The 25,968-nt window shown below is 47.9% G+C and overlaps 1 protein-coding gene across 2 annotated transcripts in view; it reads left to right on the top strand.

The window, feature by feature from the left end:
- The first annotated feature begins 5,652 nt into the window (after positions 1-5,652).
- TRIO (trio Rho guanine nucleotide exchange factor) overlaps positions 5,653-25,968 on the top strand; it is a 414,034-nt gene continuing 393,718 nt past the window's right edge. Inside the window, exon 1 of one of the 2 annotated variants that reach the window (XM_006117079.5) lies at positions 5,653-6,631. In XM_006117079.5, coding sequence (XP_006117141.2) covers positions 6,523-6,631 — 109 coding nt within the window. In that variant the 5' untranslated portion in view covers positions 5,653-6,522. The other variant, XM_075921462.2, reaches the window with a different exon arrangement.

Here is a 25,968-nt window from a genome sequence, read left to right as displayed (position 1 = left end):
GGGGGGGCAGCAGGCTCAGGACTGGCACAGGGCACCATGCTCTGCAGCAGGAGCTGCAGGTTTGTGCTCAGCCCTCGGACGTCAGCCAGCAGCTCATGGCGGAGCTGGAGGTCTGCCCACATCCAGGCCTCCAGTGTGCGGTGCACGGCTCGCAAGGACCCCAGGTGCTGGTCCCAATACTCCTGCTCCGTGCTGGCGGTCCGGAGCAGGCCGCGGGTGCGGGAGCATGTCCCGGGAGGGGTGGTGCGCCCTGCACGAGCAGCTGGTGCAGCTGTAGAGAAAGAAGAGAAGTGGTCAGTTCTCCCTGGGGACGCAGAGGATGATGCCCAGCCCTCTCCCCCACCCCGCAACGTGAGGGTGACCATGTCTTGCACCGTCAGAGCCGCTGTGCTTGTACAGAGACCATGGTCAGGATGTCTGGCTCTCCCCGGGACTGGGAGCTGCCCCAAGACCGCACCCATGTCCCTGTGCCATGTATAGTGTGGCCGGGGCAGCGGGGGGGAGGGGGAGATGTCCCCTGCCTCCGTGTAGAGGGGACATGTGAAGGGAAAGCACCCTGCTGGGTCCCGCCCCGGGGTCGGGAGCATGTCAGGTCTCTTCGCACAAGCATGTGCCTATTGGGCCATGGCCCCTGGGTGTCACACAGCTGGAGCCACCTGCCCAAGGGTGGCATGGCACGTGCTCACATGTGCACAGGTGTCTGCGTGATCCGTGGAAGGCATGGCCCATGCGCGTGGTCTCTGGTCTCCCTCCCGCCTCCCCTCCCGAACTATGTAATTAGAACTACTTACCCGGTACCGTCTCCCTGGACGCTGGGACATCCTGCCCCTCTGGCGTGCCCGGGTCAGGGCCCTCCGGTCCCGGCTCGCTGTCCCCCCGGGCTGGCACGGACCGCCCCGCCCCCCAAGAGTCTGTCGAGGGAGGGGAAGTAGGGGCAGGTAGCAGCCCCTGCAGCGGCGCTGCCCCTGGTGGCCTTGGCGTACGCCTGCCGCAGCTGCTTTATTTTCAGGCGCACCTGCTCCTGGGTGCGCCTGTGTCCCTTTCGGGCCATGGTGGCTGCTATGCGGCTGTAGATGGCCGTGTTCCTCCTCCTAGTGCGGAGATCATGGAAGTTGGGGGCCTGCCCCCAAATCTCAATGAGGTCCATGACCTCCGCACTAGTCCAGGAGGCCGCGCGCCGTCTACGGCCTCTGGCTGGCCCCTGGGTGCTGGGGGACTGGGCAGGGGACGGCTCGCTGCCACTGGCTGCCTGGCTCATCCTGCAGCCACTAGGTCAGGGGCAGAGACTGCTGGCAGGGCTGGCTGTCTCAAGTGCCGTCTGGCCACAGTCTACCCCTTTAAGGGCCCGGGGCTGGGGGAGAGGAGAGGAGTTTTCCTGGTTGTGCCCAGAGAGGCCACCAGGGGGAAGCTGGGAAGGGCTAGCCTCCCACTAGTTCGAATTAAGGGTCTACACAGCCCTTAATTCAAACTAGTAAGTTCGAACTAGGCTTAGTCCTCGTGGAATGAGGATTACCTAGTTCGAACTAAGAGCTCCGTTAGTTCGAATTAAGTTCGAACTAATGGAGCGCTAGTGTAGCGCCTAGGAAAGTTAGTTCGAACTAACGTCCGTTAGTTCGAATTAACTTTGTAGTGTAGACATATCCTAAGAGAGCCATACTTGGTTCTGGACTGGCTAGGGATTAAAGCAACTAGTTGACTATCCGATAACCATAAGCTTATTGAATAGTCGATTATGACTTGACTAGTCACCTCCCCTTGCTGCCTCTATCAGAGAGAGGCAGCAAGGGGGAAACAGGAGCCGATGCTGGTGGGAGCTAGCTTAAAAGTCGGTTCCCCCCAGTACTGTCTACGCCGTTTCCCCGCTGTGCCTCTTCCTCCCATGGCACCAAGCTTGTGGGAGTGGAGGGGGTGGGGGGAGAAACAGGAGCTGTTGCTGGATGTGGTCAGAGTCTGCTTTGAGACCAGCCTCTTCGCTGCGAACAGGGGCTGCTGGACTCAGTGCAAGCTGGGACCGAGCAGTTCCACTCATGGTGGTCCGGCGCGCTGCGCTTCTGCATTTTAAATGTAATGAGTCCAGTGGTGGTTACTACATTTAAAATGCAGAGCCTCAGTGTGGGTGCCTCCTGGAGGCAGCATGAGCCAGGACTACTCAGTCCCTGCTCATGCGGGTTCCTGGAGCTATCCCCTGCTGCAGCTTTGCAGAGCAGCCCTATCAACTAATGGTATAGTCCAGTGTTTCGCAATCTTTTTTTTTAATAAAGTATCCCTTTAAAAAAAACCCCTTTATTAAAAAAAATTGTAAGTACCCCCAGTACCTACAGTTTTTAGACACACAAAAATTTGTTCTGCTATCACAACACATTTGTTTAAACAACTTAATCGTAGCCGGGCAGGCAATTAAATTTTGTAAAAAGTACAAAAATAATGAAGTGTTGTAAAACAAAAATTCAGTTTTCTCCAAGTTTAAGTTGTGTTGATGTACCCCCCAGACTTCTCTCCAGTACCCTGAAGGGTAATTGTACCACTGATTGAAAAACACTGGTATAGTCTACACAAATTGTATCAACTATACCAGCGTTTCCCAAACTATGGGCTGCGGCCCGGTACTAGGCCGCAGGAAAAAAATACCGGGCTTCAGTGTGGTTGCCAACGTGCTCCAGGCTCCCAGAGTGCCTGTGTGGCGCTGGGTCCCCCAAGCCCTCGGCCAGCCTGGGTGGAGTCTGTAGCTGGATGTTCCTGCTCTCAGCAGAGGCATAGCTGGGGAGGAGGAGCAGAAGGAGGGGAGAGCTGGCTGCTGGAAGCAGCACTGGACAGGAGCATCAGGGCAGCCCAGGGAGATTGGGGAGCAGCCAGCAGAAGCAGAGCTGGCCGGGGGGGCAGGGGGCTAGTGGGGGAGATCGGGAGGAGGAGTAGGGGAGAAGCGGCCGCCGGAAGCAGGGCTTGCCTGGAGAATCAGGGCTGGCCGGAAGAGAGTGAGGGGTGAACGGAAGCAGGGCTGCTGGGGGCATGAGATCGGAGGCAGGGAGTTTGCTGGGGATAGATGTAGGAGGGAGGGAGGAGAAGTGGCCGCTGGAAGCAGGGCTGGCCGTGGACAGCAGGGCTGGCCAAGGGAGATTGTGAGGAGAAATGGGGGAGAATTGGCTGTCTGGGAGGGGGTTGGGGGAAGTGGGGCTGGCTGGAGGCGCAGCAGGGGTACTGGGGGTGGGGGAGCGAATCGGCCAGTGGGGAGCAGGACTGACCCAGCCATATGCAGATCTCAGGGCACTGCCCCCTTCCCCCCCCACAAAGCACGAGTGAGTCCGGCCCGGGGATTTTATTGTACCCCCCCCACACCCGTTCGAGTAGTTGCGAACTGTCTGGCTGGTAGAATAGTGATAGAAATGTAGCCGTGTTAGTCTGGTGTAGCTGGAACAAAAAACAGGACTATGTAGCACTTTAAAGACTAACAAGATGGTTTATTAGGTGATGAGCTTTCATGGGCCAGACCCACTTCCTCAGATCAAATAGTGGAAGAAAATTGTCACAACCATATATACCAAAGGATACAATTAAAAAAAATGAACACATATGAAAAGGACAAATCAAATTTCAGAACAGAAGGAGGTGGGGGGGGAAAGGTAAATGTCTGTGAGCTAATGATATTAGAGGTGATAATTGGGGAAGCTATTCTTGTAATGGGTAAGATAATTAATGTCTTTGTTTAAACCTAAGTGTAAAGTGTTGAATTGAAGCACGAATGACAGTTCAGAGGATTCTCTTTGAAGTGTGGTCTGAAAAGGTGTTTGAAGCAGGATGCAGGTAATCAAGTCGTTGAGACAATGTCCTTGCTGGTTGAAATGGCAAGAAACTGCTTTTTCTTTGTGAACCTGTCTAATATCTGTTTTGTGGGCATGGATCCTTTGGCGAAGTGTCTGAGACGTCTGTCCAATGTACATAGCAGACGGACACTTTCGGCACATGATAGCATAAATTATATTTCTGGATGTGCAGGAATATGTGTTCTTGATCTTATAACTCACTTGGTTAGGTCCAATAATGATATCAGCAGAGTGAATATGTGGACAAAGCTGGCAACGGGATTTGTTGCAAGGGAAGGTACCAGGGTTGGTATTAGTGTAGTATGTCCTGTGGTTGTTGGTAAGAATCATCTTGAGGTTAGGTGGTTGTCTATAGGGCTGTGTCTAGACTACATGCCTCTGTCGTCAGAGGCATGTAGGTTAGACACATAGGCAAAGTCAAATGAAGCCGCGATTTAAATGATCGTGGCTTCATTTAAATTTACATGGCTGCCGCGCTGAGCCGACAAACAGCTGATCAGCTGTTTGTCCGCTCAGTGCGCTAGTCTGGACGCTCCCCTGCCAACATCAAAGCCCTTTTTTGGCAGCCCCGTTATTCCTCGTGGAATACCTTGACGGAGCCATGTAGTTTAAACATACCCTAGGAGACTATGGGTCTGTCTCCCAGAGTCTCTGGGTGTTTAGTATCCTGTTCCAGTATAGGCTGTGGTTTATTGATAATGTGTTGGACAGGTTTAAGTTTGGGAGCGTAGGTGATGACAAGTGGTGTTCTATTGTTGGTTTTCTTGGGTCTTTCTTGAAGTAGATGGTTTCTAGGTATTCGTCTGGCTTTTTCAATTTGCTTTTTTATTTCTCTGGGTGGGTAGTTGAGGTTTATAAATGCTTGGTAGAGATCCTGAAGTTTCTGGTCTCTGTCAGTGGGATTAGAGCAGATGCGGTTGTATTTTCTTCCACTATTTGATCTGAGGAAGTGGGTCTGGCCCACGAAAGCTCATCACCTAATAAACCATCTGGCTGGTAGACACACTCATGCAGCCTGAGCACATTTAGCAGCCATGCAGTTTGAAACTACAAACTGATACATCTACTAATAATAAAATGTACCTAATGAGAAAATACCAGACATGTTATATGTCTGGTATTTTCTCAGTTTGTTTTCTATGTTTTTATATTTTTGGGCTGCAAAAAACAGTACTGAAAAAAAAAGGGTTCCAACTAAAGTAAAAAGTTTGGGAAACCCTGGTCTAACCAGCTTTCTGTCTGTCTTACAGCCCATTTATCCAATCCATATTCCTTAACTTGCTGGCAAGAATATTGTGGGTGACCATATCAAAAGCTTTGCTAAAGCTGGCACTGGGGGAGGACCAGAAGCAACTTATTTGAATATTCATCATTTGATTAATGAATATGCAAATAAATGTTACCCATCCTCCAAAAGTTTGTGAATGGATTTACTGGTCCCCCTGTCAAAAAGTTTGGGAACCCCTGCACTATACCATTAGTTAAGTAACTGCCATTTACCATCCTTAGTACTGAGCCATATGTGGCTGGAGAATCCTAGGCTGCTGCCCCCTGACTTTGATACAGAAGTAGCTGTGTGTGTGTGTGGGGGGGGGGGGGGGGGTCTGCAGAGTTGCCTTGCGGCGGGGCGGGGCTGGCTGCTTGTATGCGCATTTCAGGGCGGTATCCCTACTTCTCCCTGCTGTTTGGGGCAGACGTTGGTGAACTGCCCTTCGCCCTACCACAGGGGGCGGGGCCGCCCGTGTCCCTTGCGCAGCTGCCGTTTCCTACACGCTGGAATATCGCTGGGAGGGGCCCCACGCGCCGTCTCAGCAGCAGCAGCTGCCACCCCGCGGGCTGGGCCCGGCTCCCCCGCCGCGGCTCTGGCGCCACCTGCTGGGCTCCGTCCCGCCCGCCCCCCCCAGCCACGCGCCGCCAGGGCTCGCCGCGGGGCTCCTCTGCTCCGGCGGGGGGTGACCCTGCCCCCTTGGCGCGCGGGGATCCCCGGCCTAGGGCGGCCTGCGCTCGCTCCCGCTGGCAGCCAATGAGGAGTCGCCTCAGCAGCGGCAGCCGCTGCCCTTTTGCTGCCTGCGGGGCCCGCCCAGTGCCGAGCAGGAACGGAACGAGCCGGAGATCGCCGAGGCCCCGTTTCTTCTACTCTGGGCGGGGAGTCTCTCTCCTAATCCCCTCTCCTCCCCCTGCCCACCCCACTTGGAACCAATATGGAGGACGCTGCCTGCTGCGGACATCACCACTGCTATTGCAGCTGCTGCTCCTGATCCCTGAAGAGGCTGCAACATCCCTATTTCCCCTCCCATCAGCTTCCTGCTGCACTGATTGCAATTCCCCTCCATGCTCCCTCCCCCTTCCTCCTGCAATTGTCTCTGCTGCTGCTCTTGCCCGCATGCACTGAATCTGTGCATTCACATACAGCCCCCTAGGTGGCTGCTGGAGGTGAAGAGGGGATTCCGGGAGAGCTGCAATTCCACAGATATCTTCATGTTCCTCTATTTATTGTTGCCACCAGCACCCACCCCTATCTCGGTGCATCTTTCTGCTGCCTGGATTTCCGCGTCGGCTGCTGCTAGAAGGTGAAACCGGGACCTGAAGACAAAAAACAGACACACCTTCCTCTTCCCAGGCACCAGCGGGGGAGCAGCGAGTGGATCAGGGTGGTGCTGGTTGGGGATCTTGTCTGGAGGAGCCGCCACTGCACGCAGCAGCCATGAGCAGCTCCACTACCACCACCTCCACTACCAGCAGCAGCAACGCCGGAGAAGGGGCTGACGAGGCGGCCAAAGACTCTGCAGACATCGCGGCATTTTTCCGAGCCGGTGAGTAGTGTGTTGGTTTCCTTGGCACAGCAGAGATTGGAATTGGGAGGCCAAGATGTGAAACCAGCTTGGAGGAGGTGGTGAAAAGTCTTTTCTCGCTTTCCTCTCCCTCAATTGGGAGTAGGAGAGATTCGCTCGCTGCTCTGGAGTGGCTTTGTGAAAAATGTAAACTGGCAGCTTATTGGGAGAGGCTTTTCTTTCCCTCCCTAAGAAGGCAACTCTGGGGAATCTCTTGTATTTATAGTCATGTATCTAGGCGGAGGGGTGTAAAAGATCTCACACAGATGCGTTGGTGTCTGCAGCATTGCATACGTTGTACAGTATCCATTTTTATACACGACTGCAATCGAGAGTATTCGGAAGTCTCTCTTTAAGGAGACGGTTGTATGTTCCATATTATTAAGATATACGTCAGTGTAATGGCAGAGCTTACTATGGAGCATGTCACAGGGAGAAATCTGAACTGCAGCCTTTGTCATAGTTAACTGTGTTAAAGAATGACAGTAAAAAAAAAAAAAAAAAGCTGCTGCTACTCCGCCCCTCCCCCGGGATGAAAAGGAGGGGACTATCAGCACACAACTGTCGCACAGTAAGTTATGACCTTTGCCTACGGCCATGCTGCTTTTTCACTTCACTCGCATATTGGGGAAAAATGTACAGGGGTGATATAGCACTCACTAATAGTGACCTAACAAACCTCAGTTGGCCTAGTAGCCACTTACAAAAGTTGGGAGCCCATCCGAGATGCATGTTCATCCGAATGTGTGGACCGGCTTAGTTTAATCAGCGTGAACGCCATGTTTCTGGTACGTAGCAAACTGTGGTGGGACTGGTGACAGGTGTGAGTATTTCTGACCTTAGTAAGAAAACACATGCCACTGGCACTTGAAAGCAGAACCTTAAGGTAGCATTTGACTCCAAACACAAAAGGACTTTCTATGACGGCCAGCTGAGGGGCTAACCCCCCCTCGCCCTATTTCACAGCTGAAGTTAGAGATGGGAAAGCTCTGCTGTACACGAGCAAGTCCCTGCAAATGGAGGGAAGGGCATATAAGCAGCTCGTAGATTTAAGGGGGAAAATGGAGGCGTGTTCGAGGCAACTGCTACTGTGAAGGTTAAACTTGCACATCATGGGGTGATGTTTGCTGTGTAGGGTGTGGGTGACACAACTATAAATAGCCATGCAACTCCAATCCTAGTGAGTCCGGGCTGCCTCTCTAGTCGGTGATTAGGCAGAAGGGTGGGAGAGGGAAAAATTCAAACCACTGTTTACAGCGGGAAGTAGAAGCGTTTAGGGATTTCCCTGCCTGCATGTAGGAGGAGCAGTGGAAGGAGCCGGGCTGCTACTCATGTGTTGCTGTCTTGCGGCTGAGCTGGAAAGTCTCCCTGCGCTTTGGAGACTTGGGGAGGGGAAAAGGGGGGAGCTTGTTGACAGGCTGCTGGGATAAAAATGGAGTCCGCCTCTTCCTCCCTCCATATCTCCCCTGGGTACCTGGTCAGCCGCGCTCCAGGGAGCAGCAGCACAGCGCGTGAGCTATGATGTGGCGACAGCAGCTTAGGTGCTGGAGGCATTAACACCCCAGCAATAGAGCCTGCACCGCGGCAGAGATTTGGGGCCCGGGACGGGGAGCACCCAGCACATGCCTGCTGGGGACAGTGGAGGGGGAGGGCCGCCCGCTGACTATAAGGCGGATGAACTAAGAGCGGCCGCGGCTCCCAGTGCAGCGTGGCTCTGGGCGGCGGCAGGGATGGGGTGAGATGCGGGCTGTGGTTACTCGCAGGCCCAAGGAGGAGGTAGCGAGGACATCAACCTTGGTTACGCGTTTTGTCTGGCTGCCCCCAAAAGGCGAGGGCAGGAAAGGAGAAGAAAATGCAGAGTCACCGCTGGAAAGACGGGGCGGCCGGGTTAGGTGTGTAAGAATTCAGCTTTGTTCCTGGGGTATCTCAGGCAATGCCACGAGGGAGCTGCGTGGGAATGACCCGCACTCGGGAAAGAAGTGGTTCTCTCTGTTGACAAGGGTGTGGGGGAGGAGGTACAGTTGGAAAGAGACTTCGTTTCTGCTCGCGGGATTGGCATGGATGGGCCATGTAAATCGTGACGTTGAGCCTTATCTGAAAGGTCTGGGTCTCTTAGAAAAAGGCTCAAAACAAGTTGTCCAGTGCACAGATACCCAAGAAATCCAGGAGGGATGGAGTTTGTGCGGAATGAGGTTTCCTGTGAGAATGGGACAGCCCTCTTGTTCATTTGTCTTAGGCAGGCTTCTACAATGACAGCAAAATTATAAATGTTTTTTAACAGTCAAAGTGGAAATCCATTAGTGTGCTCATGTTGAGGTTCATGTGATAGTGTTGCATTATGGCATGTTGACAGGGGAAGTTATTGTCAGCCACACTAGATGACCTTTGCCAGATTTTCCCCAGTTATTGAAAATGACATTGTCTTACTCCCCTAGACAACCAAAAAAGAGCAAGCCTCTTGGCATAACAAACCCAAAGGATCTTGTTTGATTGTAAACTCATCAACAAAGTGTGTGTGCTGGTGTTGATTAACTGGTATCCAGAAGCAACTGGAACTAATGTCTCTTTACCCGTGGTGTGGAAATTTTAATATGTATTGGCTTTTTGACTTTGTTTATCAATGGCCCTGCTGGGAAGGGGAGAATGAATGTATATGATGTGTATTCCCTTACTCCCATTCTTAACTCATGCTCCAAGTCACAGCCTGTTCTCCTGACAAAATAGAAAAGAATCTCCTCAAAATGTGTTGAGTGCTGTCTACTATTGGATAGAGGTACTATGTTTATCTCCATGTACTCAAACTTGAGGGTGACAAGGATGTTCATAAATTACAGGGGTGCACAGTAGGGATGTAAGCGAGTACTTGAGTACTCGACTACTTGCTTCCCACCCCGCTGTCTCTGTAGGAGGGGGGAAATAGGAGCTGGTGCTGGGGGAAGCTACCGGAAAGGCCAGTCTTCCCCTTCCCCAGCACTGTCTCCACTAATGATGTTCAGTAATGGTTAATGTACCAGTTGAGTAGGCACTACTCGATAGGCACTTCTGCATTCCTCCTTTGAAATGTACAGGAGCCCCCACTGGGGCTGCATGTGGCGTGCCAGCTTTGAAATGTACAGGAGTCCCCAGCGGGGGCTTGTGTGCATTTCAAAGTGGCAGTGGAGCATGGAGCTGGGGTCAGTGGGGGACTCAGTCTCCTGCTGATCCCGGGCTCCATGCTGCACTGCTGATGGCCGCACACTGCTCCCACCCCCCGGCCACACACTGCACCCACCCTTGCTCCTGCACCCTTCCTCCCATCCAGACCTCGCATCATCATCCCCTCCTGCATCCCACTTCCTGCCCAGATCCTGCACCTCCATTCTTCTTGCTGGCAGCCTGTCCTGAACACTGAACCCCCATTTTTGTCCAAACCCCTGGGCCTGGGGGTGTGGGTGTGTGTGTGTGTGTGTGTGTGTGTGTACACAAAATGCACTAATCCTGGAACCCCAGAAGAGTAAATCTGGCCTATGGGAAGCCCCTGAACCTCAGTGGGTCTGGAGAGCCAGAACAGAAAAGAGAAGTGTCTCAGTTGGAAGCCACATCAGTGAGGGTTGGAGGTTTTTGCTTCTCACTTGTGGTTCCCAACTGATTGTTCTGATCCAAAAAAGGTTCTTCACCCCTGCCATAAAGAAAATATGGGAACCTTTTGTGTTGGATATAATTAATATTTTATTTTACTTAAAATGAAGTCTGATAAACTAACATGAGAAAGTTAAAGCACATAGTCTGTTTAATTTAAATTAATATTTCCTTTCTTATTGGTTAAATTAAACTATTCTCCCTAGCTGCAGCACTAGCAAAATGGCTTGGATGTAATTATGTAATTAACAGAGAGTTTTCATTAGCAACTGGTGATCCATGGAAAGGTTTGCATTGAGACAGTTGGGCCTCAGACCAAAAAGTCTGAGAACCACTGTGTTGTGGGGGAGGCTAGTGGCAGCAAAGCAGGGTTGGGGCGAATGGTGTCCCCTTCCTGTGAGGAGCAGTCCAGCCTTGGCCCGGCTGGCCAGAAGTCCTGCTTGCACTCACCCGTTGCTGGCCTTGCTGAGCAGGTAGGGCAGCAGCAGGCAGTGGTGGCCGAGATAGCGGGGGGCCATGACGGCCGCGCTTCCTGCCTTGATCCCAGAAGGTAATTTCTATAAAACCTTTATTACTGTATAAATTTTTAGTTGTCAAAACGATTTTGTTTTAACATATCACTGTTTCCAATCCAATTTTTCATTAACCTATGTGTGAAACAAATACTTAATAATTGGCTCCAGATCTAAAAGAGAAAGGTAATAATCGAATGGCTGGTATTAGAAGCTAGACAAAGACTGGAAATAAGGCATGAATTAACCATTGGTGCCATATAATGTGGTTTGTAGATTTCCCCACTCTCCCTGATGGTTTCTCTATCAAGATTGGATGATTTTCAAAAAGGTCTGCTCTAGGAATTATTTTTGGGGAAAATTCTCTGGCCTTGGTTACACGGTAGGTCAGACTAGAAGATAACTGGTCCCTTCTGGCCTTGGAATCTATTAATTGTAGTTATTGTGTGAAGAATTTTTGTGTCTTGGCTAGAACTTAAAGGATGATAAATATATCCTCAATCATAAATTGGTAAGTAATCAGTAGAGAAGGTGACATACAAGAGAATATGAAATGTTACATTGGAACATTTTAAAAAAGTGGAAAATTCCACCTTGAATTTTTTGAGTTTTGAGAACCTTAGACAGTGAGTGGGTGGTCTGATTTTGAGGATGTCAGTGAACACCGAGTCAGTCAACATTTTGTGTCTGTATCTTGTACTTGAGGGAGTTGCTTTACTGAACATCTCCCCTGACTACCAAGATGACTAGTCAAACTCTTGAGCAACAGGAAACAGTATTTATACTTTTCTGCCTCAAAATAGCTTTCTGTTGATAGAAAATCTTAAAATGCAATATCAAACAGATGTTTCTAATAGTACAGCTCAGCTGGGTTATAGAAGTTAAACAATTGGGGAGAAGAGAAGATGACATCTAACAAGTAAGCAGAGTGTGGTGAGTCTAGTTAGTATAGGTTAGCAGTTGAAAAGCTTTGTGTAAAACTTAATTATAACCAGGGCTTGATAAATTAGTCAGTCTACTCGCCCGGGGTGAGTAGATTTTAAGCCAGCATGCGCAGTGTGCCAAACCGCGTGGCTGGCGAGTGGGGCTCGCCGCCGCTTGTCAAGCCCTGGTTATAACCAACTACAAATGTTACACTTAATCTTTGCAAGAACTGTCAACATTGTTCATCAAAATATTTCTAAGGACACAACATGTTTTGCACTCCATATTGTTGATATAAAATACTTTATTTGATAGCGAAGTGTTTATTTAACATAGCACTGATATACTTTTTTCTTTATACTTAGAATGCAATTAATGAATTTGGAAAAATGACTGAATGATGTGACTATAAACCTGTAGCTAGAGTAGAGATGTTGAAATGCTTTGTTTTTAGCTATGCTCAAGGGACTCTTTTTGAAAGTGTGGTCTACAGTATACTACTGTAAAAATATTTAACAGATCATTGATGTCAATAGAGAGGACGAAATGTAGATGTGCGATGAAGATAATGAACAGGTGGGAAATAATGTCTGTTATATGTTTCATTTTTGGTGGGTGCTTACTAGTAGGTCCTCCATGTGAAAGGCTATATGGAATAAGTTAGTTTGAAGAATTTTTGATTGGAAGTGTAGGGGGAACATGAAGCTGCTCTGTGCCAATGAAACTCAAGTGTCTCTGGTTAGTGTCATAGAATCCTAGGGCTGGAAGAGACCTCAGGCGGTCATCAAGTCCAACCCCTGCCAAAGCAGGACCAACTGCAGTTAAATCATCCCAGCCAGAGCTTTGTCAAGCCAGGACTTAAAAACCTCTAGGGATGGAGATTCCACCTAACCACAATTTAACATCCGTATCTGGCTAATTGTGTAGTCGATAGAATTTGTATCGACTACACAATTCATTGATTAGCGGCTGCTCTGGAGAGCTGCAGCAGGGATAGCTCCCAGAACCAGCTGGAGCTAGAACTGAGCAGTCCTGGCTTGTGCTGGCTCCAGAAGCCATCCCACACTGCAGCTCTGCACTTTAAATGTAGTAAGAGTCACCAGGCTCTTCACATTTTAAATGCAGAGGTTCTTCATCTCATACCAGTGTGAGCTGGGACTACTCAGTCCCAGCCCCTGTACATCATGAACAGGGGAAGCTGCCAGAGCAGCCTCCCCTATCCCTCCTTCCCTGGTGCCTCTGATAGAGGCCTGTGGAGGGGGCGGGGGGGGGGGCAGGAGACACGGCAAGACGCTGCTCGGGGGAACTGGCTCCTGTTCTCCCCCTCCCCTTGCTGCCTGTCATACAGAGGCAGCGAGGGGGGAGGGGCGGGGAAGCAAGTAGTCGAGTACTCTACTTGACTACTTGCTTAACATCCCTATTTCCACCACCTCCCTATGTAACACCTACGTACGTCACCACCCTCCTACTTCTGAGAGACAGGAACATTGTGCTTTTGGATATTTGTTTGCCCTTATGCGTATGGGCAGGGGGAAGAAATTGACCAGTAAAACTTACATTTTTATAAAATGCAGGTTTGTTTAACATTTCACTGTTCCTTTTACAGAAAGGACATCAAGCTGCTTTTAGAAAGGTCATTTTGCAAAATTTAGTTGATGCCTTCAGGATAAGTGGAAAAAGAAGCTAATTGAAAACAATGAAATATTTCCATGACACATCTTAATCTTAAGAATTTTGGTAGCTGTAACTCCTGCATTTTGCTTCAGAGTATAAAGATTGAGACTTGTCAACCAGTACACCACAGCAAGGCTTATTTAAGTTGTTATTGAGATGAGGAAGCGGCCTGTTAGGTTCACTGTCGGAAATGAAACACTGAAGAATTGAAATACAAAAAGTTTGCGATGTTTTTATTTGAAAGCATGAACAGAGAGCATAGGACTTATCTACACTAAAAATACTGTAGTGGCACAGCAGCACCTGTGCCGCTGTAGTGCTTCAGTGTAGACCCTGCTGAAACCTGAGAAGCAGTTGTGAGTTCAACAAAAAATTTCTGTCAGCCTAGCAGAGTGTACACCAGAGGCTAGAGTGCTTAACTGTGCCATTCAGAGGTGTGGCTTTTTCACACTCCTGAAAGTCATAGCTGGCGTTATTGTACCATTTTAATGTAGACTAAGGATGTAAACTATTGTTTAATTAGCTAACCAGTTAAACTTGTTAATTGATTAAAGGGGGGTTAGCTGGTGGGACATGTGCCTTTCCCCTCTCGCAAGCAGAGGCTGCTTTGGCGTCCTGGCTGGAGCAGCCTGTGCCTGTGGGGTGCCTGTGCCCGCTGGAGGAAGAGGATTGCTCTAGCATAGACCTGTTTGTGGCAGGCCACCAGTGGGACTCAAGCAGCCTTTTGCCTGCAGCTGGTGGGAGCTGCTTCAGCTCTACCTGTTAACTTAAGAGTGAGGTTTACCTATTAAATCTTCATATCCCTACTGTAGACTAGGCCGTTTTCTTTACCCTTATAAAATCAAAATTGTTTACATTCAGTCTCAATTACAATTAGAACAAGAACATGAATACTATTGGATAACCTTCTAAGACAAAGTTATAATGGGGGGAATTAGCAAATCATTTAACTTGAACTGTCATACAAGGAATTACAAGTATACAACCATTCATGAAAATGAGAGAGAGCCCCATAACACAAATGAGGCTACGTGTAAACTGATGGAATACAATCCTGAATAATAGGGGAGTAGTGTTTGAATTACTCATTATTTTAATGATTTTTTTTTTTTTGCGGGGGGCGGGTTAAAGAATCATGACAAAGTAGTCATGGTTGCTTATCTGCTGCTAACATTGTGTAGGTCTATGCAGTGATGTGTATATTGGAAGTGAGAGGCAAACTTTACTAAGTTGGTGACCATTGACCCCTTTTATTAAATATTGAGGTGGTGGTAGAAGCTGAGATGTGTAGTAGATTTTTTTTTTCCCCAAAAAGAACTAAGATAAATCAATTCCTAATAAAGAGCTTCCACCTGTGGTTAACTTCTTAAGAAGGCCATTTTGCATTTAATTATTAATAGTGTCTGAAATAGAACTGCATCGGTAAAATTTAAGCTCTTGTGCTCAGTGAATAATCAAGGCTTTAGGTGAGCATTCCGGATTCTGAACTGTTTTTGAAAAAAGCCTTTCAGCTAATGGTGTAAAAAATGTTTGTTAATATCTCTGAGTACTGACTGATCTGATTTTGTAAGTAAGTAATTTTTAAGTGAGGTGAAACTTGGGGGGGACAAGACAAATCAGACTCCTAAAAGTAATATAATAATCTGGAAAGGTTGAGAGTCACTGGTCTATATAATATATCCTTCAGCTATCTATCTAATGTCCACTGTTTAAAAGGTAATAACTTCTGGATGGCTGTCCAACAGGAAGATGGAGATGTTTGTCCAGATTGTTCTAAGCTAATGGTGAGAGCTCAGTTGCAACAGTTCAATAACTAGTGAAAACCCTGCTTCCAATGGAAGAAAAGACTGCTAGCAAAATTAAGGGGATGTTTTTCCACTAGTGTACAGACTAAATTGTGTTATGTGCACCAAGGCACATGAAGATGTGCACCATCAATAGAAACATATGGTGCTGGCTTTGGCCACTGTGGGTGCTCTGCTAATCAGCTGGGTAGTATTTGAATCTCCCCTGGGTGACTGCCCAGGCCCTCAGCTTGCAGGGAATACTATTGTGGACATAGAGTTTTGAGGACAAAAGTGAAGCTATGGACGTGGATTTGTCTGCTGTGTTCCTACTTGAGCTGACAGGTAACTTACGGTATTTGTGCCAATAATCTTTGTTCTGGGTAGCTGAGACCATTCCATTCAGTCCTAATATGTACAGTTAATATGACACAGAAAACAAGGATATACAGTAATTCCTCATTTAACACTATAGATGTGTTTGAGAAAATGATCGTGTTAAGTGAAAACGCGTTATGCGGGGTCAACGTTCCCATTGAAAATAATGGAAAAGGTGGGGGTTGCATTTCAAGCGGTGGTGTCTGTTGGGACCGGGACATAAGGTTGGGGGAGAAAGGGGACTGGGTTACAGCAGGGAGGGGAAGTGTTTGGCTCTGGGGGAAGAGAAGGGTAAGAGAGGGGAGGGGGATTGGGTTCGGAGTATGTCCCTGTGACGGGTAGTTTAAGAATTTATTATGGTTTTTAAAAAATTTCCATGTCCCTTGCAGCCATTTCACTCTTGACTGTTCTACATTCTGTTTAGCTGCATTTTTATGTAATGACCCCTTTTGGAGATAATGCTATCATGATGAGTTTTGTTGGTGTTTTTTCCCCCCATAGAAGGATGTTACATTTAATTGTGTTGTAGTCACTGCTATAAAGCAGTTAAGCTGCATACACATCTTGAATCAGTTCCTGTGTTTTGCTTAGAACTAAATAAATAAATGTTCTCCCCCAGTGAGTTCCAGGACTAACTGCCCCAAGAGGTATTCAGTAGTAGCTAGAAATCTTATCTCTGTCTCCTTTCCTGAGATGACATGTTCATAGTCAATGTGGGAATACAGGCAGTCCCCGGGTTACGTACAAGATAGGGACTGTAGGTTTGTTCTTAAGTTGAATCTGTATGTAAGTCGGAACTGGCGTCCAGATTCAGCCGCTGCTGAAACTGACTGCCAGTTCTGACTTACATACAGAATCAACTTAAGAACCCCAAGCGTTCCCAAGTCAGCTGCTGCTGAAACTGATCAGCAGCTGATTCCAGGAAGCCCGGGGCAGAGCAACTCTACCTCGGGCTTCCTGTAGTCAGTGCTGGTCAGTTTCAGCAGCGGCTAAATCAGGACGCCAGGGGCAGAGCAGCTGGGGTGCTGCTGGGTTGCTCCAGTAGCGCCGCTCCTCGGCACTACTGGACCAACCCAGCAGCACCCCATCTGCTCTGCCCCAGGCGTCCTGATTCAGCCGCTGCTGAAACTGACCAGCAGCGGCTGAATCAGGACCAGAGCAGCTGGGGTGCTGCTGGGTTGGACCAGTAGCGCCCAGAGCAGCGCTGCGGGACCAACCGGCAGCACCCCAGCTGCTCTGCCACAGGCGTCCGGTGAAAAGCCTAGTCTGCTGGGGGGGGGGAGAGGCGTACTAGCTGCGCCCCCCCCCACCGCAGGAGACCAGCAGACCAGGGAGACGGGGAGCAAAGCCTCTGAGGACGCCGGCAGAAGGACAGCCGCGGGGCGTCTGGGCTGTCCCGCTGCTGGCTTCCCCCGCGGCTTTGCAAAGCCTCGGGGAAGCCAGCAGCGGAGCAGCCCAGGCGCGCCTGGGGTGCCCCGCTGCCCAAGCCCCCCCCTCGGCTTTGCAAAGCCTCGGGGAAGCCGGCAGCAGAGCAGCCCAGGCGCGCCTGGGCTGCCCCGCTGCCCGAGCCCCTCCGCGGCTTTGCTCTGCATCTTCCTGGTCTGCAGACCAGGGAGACGCAGAGAAAGCCCCAGAGTACACGGGCGGCAGGACCGCGAGGTCCCGCAGTCCATGTACTCTGGGGCAGCCCCGTTCGTAACTGCGGATCCGACATAAGTCGGATCCGCGTAAGTCGGGGACTGCCTGTAATTGAAATCCCCCATTGTTTTTGTAGCATCTCTAAATAATCTCCCAGAGCAGTATTTTAGTCATTGTCACCATCTTGGTCAGTAGTACAAGTACAAGTTGGACCTCCCTGGTTTGGCACCCTCTGGAACTGACTGGTCCCAGATGAGGGATTTTTACCAGACCAGGGGTGGTAATTTCTGGCCCCCCCGCTGCACCCCTCGCCCCCATCTTGCCCCCTTCTTGGGCTTCCTGCTGAAGCCCAGCTGAGCCATGTGCCAGCTCCTGTCCCCTATCCCCCAGCTGAGTTATGGGCTGGGCTTCCCAGCTCTTATTACCCAGCTCAGCTGTGCTGCATGTCACCTCTCTCCCTGTATCGTGCCATCAGCTAGTCAATACATTTAGTTTACTCAACTAAATATCCCTAATTATTATTAGAAATATATATCCATAGAGATTCTGTGGTACGGTTGAATTCATTGTAAGAATTTTATTATAATTGCCCTGCACACAAAGGAAGCTCAGTGTCAGGAATCCAGGAGAGTGCAGAAATCAATCTTGAAATTATGTTTTAAGAAACAGATGCACTTTATATTAGACTAAAATTCTCGTTGATGTTGGCTGTCTGGAATGAAAGGGTGAAAGGTGTGCCTGTGGTTTCAGAAGAGTATGCCGCTAACGGGCTGGTGCTGGAGCAGTCTCTATTTGTGGTGGACAAGGCTGGCCACCGTGCACAGAGTCTGGTCCGGCACAAGTCTCTGTTTGTGGCAGCCAGGGCAGTGGACAGGGATGTCAGTCGTGAACAGGGGCCACTGGACTCAGCATGAGCTGGGACCCAGTAGTCCCAGCTTGTGCTGATCACTGCACCTCTGCATTTTAAATGTAGTAAGAGCTCAGTGGCTCTTACTATGTTTAAAATGCAGCGGTACTGCGCAGGTGGCTCCTGGAGCTAGCATGAGATAGGACTGCTCAGTCTGTATGAGCTGACTCCTGGAGCTACCCCTGTTGTGGCTCTGCACAACAGTCCTATCGACTAATCATATAGCTGATACAGATTGTATCAACTGTACAATTAACCTGATAACCACATTTTAACATCCTTACTGCAAGTGATAGTAATAATGGAGACAGCTGGTATAGGCTGGTTGTTAATGTTAAATGCTTAGCAGCTAAAGGGAGTCTGCACTACAACTCGGTATTTTGCTAGTAATCAGGAGAGCAGCAATTCTGTCAGGGCAACAGTAGTATATATGAAAAATACCCTAAACGGGTTTTCAGTCTGACAGAGGTGCAGTGATCAGCACAAGCCTGGACTACTGGGTCCCAGCTCATGCTGAGTCCAGAGGATTGGGAGAAGGAGGATTTGGGATGCGAGAGGCAGGCTCTAGCTGGGAGACCTTACCTGGATGGCCAAGCTAGCAGCACAGCATATCCTTAACCAGAGTCCCTGCCTTCCGTGCTCCTGTATGGCTCACAGCAACTGCAGGGGCCATGTTTGCTGTTGCTGCAATCACTGAGAGCCCTGGGGCTGATGGGCGGGGGCACTTCATCTGCTCCCTGTTCTGCAAACAGGCAGCTGCTATTGGCTAGAAACTGGCCAATGGGAGCTACTGGGGGTGGGAGCAGTGTGAGAAGCCTTTGCCCTTCTCTCGGGGCTCTCAGGTTTCACAGAAGCACGTGACCCTGCTTCACTAAGTGCTGGGCAGGGGCAGAGGCAGGCAGGGAGAGGGCTGAGGCTCTCGCAGTTTGCATCCGGTGGCGTGGTAGACCGTATGGGGTCCACAGATGAGACTGGAGCTGGGCAAAATATCTAGGTACAACAGCTCTACTGTGCAAAAGCAGTTCCTGGCACTGGGTGGCTGCTTAGCTTTTCTGGGTGGAAGTGGTATTCCTCAGTCAGCCCATAGAGGGAGCTAGAGGCAAGTCATAGTTCCCTCTATAACAGTGGTCTCCAATCTTCTTAAGCACAAGATCACTTGCTGAATTTGTCAGTCCAGGTTCTGCCTCAAGTCCAAATACCCTGGTCCTGCCTCCTTCCCTGCCCCTTCTCCTAGGCCCTGTCCCTGCTCACTCTGTGGAGATGGGATACAGTGGTTGTGAAAGGGGGACACTCAGAGGACAGGAAAAGAATGGCATTGGGGGAAGGAGCAACTGAAGTGTCAGCACTTGATAGCCTCCTGGCCAAACCAGTCAGATCACCTTCTGGTGACCACTGCTCTAAAAGGACAGCTGAGAGAGGAGACATGGTCACCTGATACCTTTTCCCCTCTAGCTTGCAGCATTACAGTGGGAAAGGGAGAGCATGCTTCTGGGATGCACAGTAGCATGGTAAAAGATAAATGCTCTAACAAGCTTAAAACTTGTAGTAGTTTGATATTTGTGAGGTTTTTTTTTTTTTAAAGGGAATCCCTTGTAGACAAGGCCTTCTGGTGGTGTTTGTGGAATCTTGTTAATGTATGAACGAGGCAGTTACTGATTTAATGAGGAAATACTGTTTGATCCATTGATTTCTATGTGCCATTGTGCCTAGTTTATATATAAAGTCAATATAAAGCCTCTCTTAGGTTGTGTATATTGTGACAAATAAAATAAATGCTGTAGCAGGATTTCCCATAGGTGCGCTTAGCTCAAGAATTGCCAAGTTGCATCAACTTCTTTCTGAGAGGTTTGGGAACAACACACAAAAATAAGAATCTGCAACTTTTGGCAATCTGTAAAGATAAGATACTACCCTTGCTGTACACTGGCCCACTAAAGAGAGAGATTGTGTATAAAAACACAGTGATGTGAACGGGTTCATTCTCTGACTTTACATTAACTTGCTTTAACCATCTGATCAAGAGAGCTGTCCAAGTTTAAAATCAGGATATGACTGAATTTCAGTACTGTTAAGAGCCCATTAAAATCTGTTTGTTGGGGAGGAAATGGATTTTGCATTCCTAAGTATCTTGTGAGTCATGCCTACAAAAAGGTAGCCACTTTCACTGCTGCTGAAATAATTATTTGTAGTTTATCGGAAATATTATGCACAACATATTACGTTCTGCCTTATTATGCTTATCGTAAGTGTATGCATGGATGGTGTGCATTGCTGGCAAAGTGGTATGCATCAACATCTGCAAAGCTGAATCACTCTAGTTCAGGAAGGATATTGCCATTGTGGAAGATATCACTTTGATGGGGGAAGAGGGGGAATATTCACAGCAAAGAACAAACTTTTAAGTGCCTCTAGTTTGACACTGAGACTGGATATTTTTACTTCTCTGGTGCAGTAAAATATCAGGGCAGATCTTATGCTACAGTTTTGCCAGGATAACTTTGTCAGATATGTGGAGAACCCCCCCTCTCCCACCTCTTAAACATGGTTGGGCTAGCAAAATCCAGTTAGTTTTGGACTTTCAGAAAGCTTTTGATGGGTCCCTTAGCAGAGACACTTAAAGTCAGTAGTTATGGGGTAAGAGGGAATGTCTTCTCGTGGATTAGTAAATTGTTAATTTATTCCTATCTTCCCCTCCCCCCTTTATCTGTTGCCATAATGGAGAGAGATAAATAGAGGGGTTATCCTAGGATTTTAATTTATGAATATGCTGAACAGCACTGATCTCAATCTGGAAAAAGGGTTAACAATAAAATGGTAAAACTTGCAGACTATCCAAAATTACTTAATATGACTAAATCCAAATTGAACTGAGAAGAGTTACAAAGGGACCTCTCAGAACTGGGTGACTGAGTAACAACATAGCAGATGAAATTCAGTGTTGAAAACTGCAAAGTAATGCACCATGGGGGGGGGGGGGAAATATTCCTAACAGTATATATACAAAATGATGGGATCTAAATTATTAGCTGTTACCAACTTTGTGAAGCATGTGGTCCTAATCACTCCTGAGCTAGATGGACTATTGATGATCTGATTAAATGTGGGCATTCTGATGTTCTTGTAATAGCTAATTCCTGTTTAATGGATACGTCGAGAAGCTGTGCTGCAGTTACACTAATTAACAAAGGGAATTGTCCACAATAAGAGTGTAAAATTTTGATTAAGCAGTGAATCGTGTAGTTGGTGGAATTTTCATTGACTATTTGATTTTTCGATAAGTGGAACACTCACGATCTTGCTATGTCTTGCCCTTTGAAATGTACAAGAGTCACCTGCCACTCTTGTACATTTCAAAGGGAGAGAGGCAGTAGGAACCTGTACCAGTGGGGACTGCTTCAGTCCCTGCTGGCATGGGTTCCCCACTGTGCCTCTTTTCTTTGGAAATGTACAAGAGCTGTAGGCGGCCCTTGTACATTTCAAAGGGAGAGGAGCAGCAGGCGAACCAGTACAAGTGGGACTGTTTCAATCCCCTTTGTGCCTTTTCCCCGCTGCCTCCTGCCCCCCACAGAGACGGTGCTGGGGGAACCGGCTTTTAAGCTAGCTCCCCCAGCACCGGCTTGGGTTTCCCCTGCCCTTGCTGCCTTGCTCTGATAGAGACAGCAAGGGGAGGACGCTACTAGTTGAATTCCTACTCGACTACCTGATAAGCATTTGCTTATAACGTAGTCAATTAATTTCTTACATCCCTAGTCCACAGCAGTAAAAAGAATTATTTTACAAAATGAGAAGGAAGCTTGCATGTCTAATTTTTACTGTATTTTTAATGTCCTCTATGCCCTTTTCTCTTTAAATTCCCTGTCAAGTTTCTTTTGTGTTACTTTTTCAGGTAAAGATCCGACATCTAAATTAGAGACTAAGCTATCAAATTAAATTGAAATGATTAGGTAGAAGATGACAGTAGGACTGGTAGTATGGTCAGGTTGGAGAATAATCCTTGTTCATTCCAGTTAGTGGCACTGTGTCAAAGAGTTTGGTTAAACTTTGATGCTGGGATTGGGGGGTATGTGATTGATAGTCACAATTTCACTGATGAGTGTAAAAAGCCATTGAGTTATTTTATGTAACCAGGTAGCTGAAACAGTAGGAGTACCACCTGAAATGTGGCCATATGGCAAGGCTTGAGAAAAAGCTGAACCATGTTCTGCCCAAGGGATTTTCCTGGGGACTGCTACACCAAACACAGAGGGTAGAGCATTGATTGATTGGAACTGTTAGTTTTAGTGTATGGGAAAGGAAAGATTAGAGATGGTGAGGGAGAAGGCAGAAATGAAGCACTATAGTCATGAAAGTACTGGTAGCATGTTTGTATAGTAAAAGCTGCACCTCTGGGTGCTGTATTGGTTGAAAGAAATTGGGAGCTGTGGGCCCTAAACTTTCTTTTGTCACATTACTCCTGTGATCAGGAAAATGTGACTTGTAATTTTTCTGTAAATAGGATTGGATAAATGACTCTCATGAGTTTCTCTTCTGAAAGAAAACAACCTACAAGGCCTTCAACTTAGGTCAGAAAGGGGTAACAATAGTTAAAACCTGAGTTGTGAAGCAATTTTTTGGATACACATAGAAAAGCTAGTGCTCAGTTATGAACACTAGATCTTCAGCTTCCATTAAGAGCAAGTGTCTGGGAACAGTCAACAATTTGTGAAAGTATTTTGGAGGAAATGAGAAATGTAGATGATTGGTTAGAATACATTAATAAAAACTGCCAGCCCATTTAGGGTAAAGACTCCTACTGCTGGTTCAAAGAGAGTTTCGTCCACTGATCTGCTTTATATTCCAATTCAGAAGCAATCCAGATACTTGGGTGATGTTGAGTATGGAGTGGGAAAACTGCTCTTAGATCATGTCTATACTAACTTGGAAGTTTGAATCCAGATACACAACTCCAGCTTCGTTAATTGCGTAGTTGGAACCAATGTACTTTGATTTGAACTTGGATGCTATCCTCACAGTGGGAGGTTGATGGGAGAAATGGTCCCATTGATTTCCCTTATTCCTCACAGGGAGTAAGAATACCAACACCTAGGTCTTTACTAGACCCGCTAAATCGGACACCAGAACATCAAGACCAGTCTGGGGGTAAGTATAGATGTGGCCATAGTTTATTAGGTTCAATAGGGTTAAATTGAAAGGAACTGAACAGAATTCTGCTTCATCTGCAAGCATTAAGTGGTTTCCTCTTGGTTTAATCCTAGCCATGGTAGTTTGCCATGCTGCATCCTTTTGGAAAGGAAACTTCCTCTCCATCTGTAACAGGCACCATTGCACAACTCTTTTGTTAACAACTGCAAGCTGCCAGCAAAACAAGAATAGAATAAAGATTTTTCCAGCCCGATTTCTAGCAAACCAAGTTAGTGTATCACTAAACACTCAGTCACTGGCTCCCAGGGAACATTTTTACATCCTATTTTACTATTCTGGCTGCTGCTTTTGCTGGAGAGAAAGTTGCTCATTATGGTGGGGACCTTTTTGAAAATAAAGTTCTGTCAACAAAGTGATATTTGTCAGTAATTCTGGAAATCTTCAAGATGGGTGCGACTAAACTAAGTGCACAGCGAAACTTCACTTAAAAGCATTCTTCAAAGGAAAACTTACCAGCTTATATTCTTTCTCTTTCATTTATAAAGGCAATTTTAGATTGTACTCTCAAGTCACTTGTGAACTGTCTAAAGCAAAAAACCAGCTATCGTGGAAGAATAATGTATTTAATAGGGATGTAAGTGACTAGTTGCTTTCCCCTACTGCCTCTCTATCAGAGGCAGCAAGGGGGGAGGAAAGCAGGAGCCAGTACTGGGGGAAGCCAACTTAAAAGCTGTTTTTTTTTTTTTTTTTTTTTTTTTTTTTTTTTTTTTTTTAAACTCCCCCAGCACCATCTCTGGAGTGTGGGGGAGGGAAATAGGGGAGGCAGAGCCACTGGGATCGTGGGGGTGGCACAAGATGGGATTATTCAGTCCCAGCTCATGCCATCTCCGGAAGCTAAACCTGCTGGGGCCCTGCACTTAAAATGTTGTAAAAACCTGTGGGTGTGCACCCTCCCCCCATTGGCTGATTGAGTAGTCGATGGAATTTCCATCAACTACTGAATTAGTTAATTAATTAATACTTAACATCCCTAGTATTTAACAAGCATCAGAGAGGGGAAACAGTGCTAAAACTGAAATTTGTTCATTAAAAATGACTAGCAGAAATTGTTTGCTTATATAAACGTGAGGAGAGTTCTTAAATAGCTTGAAACTTAAATATTATTTGAAAATTCTAGCTAATATGTGCCTTGGGACTGAAGGGGAGATTTCCTGTTGAGAGATTTCTTGTACAGGCAGTCCCCGAGTTACGCGGATCTGACTTGCGTCGGATCCGCAGTTACGAACGGGGATTTTCTCGCCCTGGAGGACTGGAGCTGCTCCCCGTCTCCCTGGTCTGCTGGGGGAGCCAGCAGACTAGGGAGATGCAGAACAAAGCGGCGGAGGACCCAGGCCAGACCCGCAGCGCTGATCTGGAAGCGCCGCGGGTCTGGCCCGGGTCCTCCGCCGCTTTGCTCAGCTTCTCCCTGTTCTGCAGACCAGGGAGACGCTGAGCAAAGCCGCGGAGGACCCGGGGCCAGACCCGCGGCGCTTCCAGCTGATCTGGAAGCGCCGCGGTCCGGCCCGGGTCCTCCGCCGCTTTGCTCCGCGTCTCCCTGGTCTGCTGGGGGGGGACGCAGCTAGTGCCCCCCCCCCCCCCCCAGCAGACCAGGGAGACGTGGAGCAAAGCCCGGGGCCTGTGGTAGAGCAGGTGGGACGCTGCCGGTTGGTCCTGCAGCACCGCTCCTTGGTGCTACTGGACCAACCCGGCAGCACCCCAGCTGCTCTGCCCCAGGAGTCCTGATTCAGCAGCTGCTGAAACTGACTAGCGACTGACTACAGGAAGCCCGAGGCAGAGTTGCTCTGCCCTGGGCTTCCTGGAATCAGCCGCTGATCAGTTTCAGCAGCAGCTGACTTGGGGACGCCTGGGGTTCTTAAGTTGAATCTGTATGTAAGTTGGAACTGGTGTCCAGAGTCAGCCGCTGTTGAAACTGATCAGTTTCAGCAGCGGCTGAATCTGGATGCCAGTTCCGACTTACATACAGATTCAACTTAAGAACAAACCTACAGTCCCTATCTTGTACGTAACCTGGGGACTGCCTGTATAGGATTGAGTGTCTGTTGCTTATCATGGAGCAGTTGATGTTAAAAGACTAGAGTCTAATTTGTTGCTTTGTAGAGAGCTTACATCATGGCTCAGTGCTGTTATCCTGCTCTGTTTTCTTGACTGTCGGCTGGAAGCTTTTGAAAACTGTTTCTGTGCTCCTGCAGTGTTACCCAAACAAACCTTGCATGTTACTTTTGTTCCTAAATATAGCAAAAGTTCCCACTGCCAATTTCAAGTTCAAGTGGCGTCCTGCATGGGTCACAGAAAACAGAAGAGCATACGTGCAGTTTAGCTTGTAAAACGTTCTATTTAAAACTCTTCATTATAAGTAGTGCAAGTAGTGATGTCTGTACATTCCTTTATAACACTCATTTTTATTTGCTTGTTACCCTTAAGTGTTAGACCAGGAAAAGAATCCACGCTAGGTTTTTGCCTGCAGCTGACTTGATTTTGAATGATTGAATTAAAATAGTTCAGCCATTAAAGAGAATGAGGTTTAAGAAAAATAAACTTTGCCCATTCTGAGTTTCTTGTACAGGGATGTATCTTTAGGTGCCACTTGCTTCTCTCTTTCAGTCAAGCCATGAGTCTCTCAAAAAAATCCATATTGCACATATTCTAGACTAGTTGGCCTTTAGCAGCTAAATTAGTTCAGCC

The sequence above is a fragment of the Pelodiscus sinensis genome, chromosome 2 (assembly GCF_052426305.1).
Source record: "Pelodiscus sinensis isolate ZL-2025 chromosome 2, ASM5242630v1, whole genome shotgun sequence".
NCBI classification, from domain to species: domain Eukaryota; kingdom Metazoa; phylum Chordata; order Testudines; family Trionychidae; genus Pelodiscus; species Pelodiscus sinensis.
Note: the sequence above shows the minus strand (reverse complement) of the source record. Positions and strands in the feature narration are given on the sequence as shown.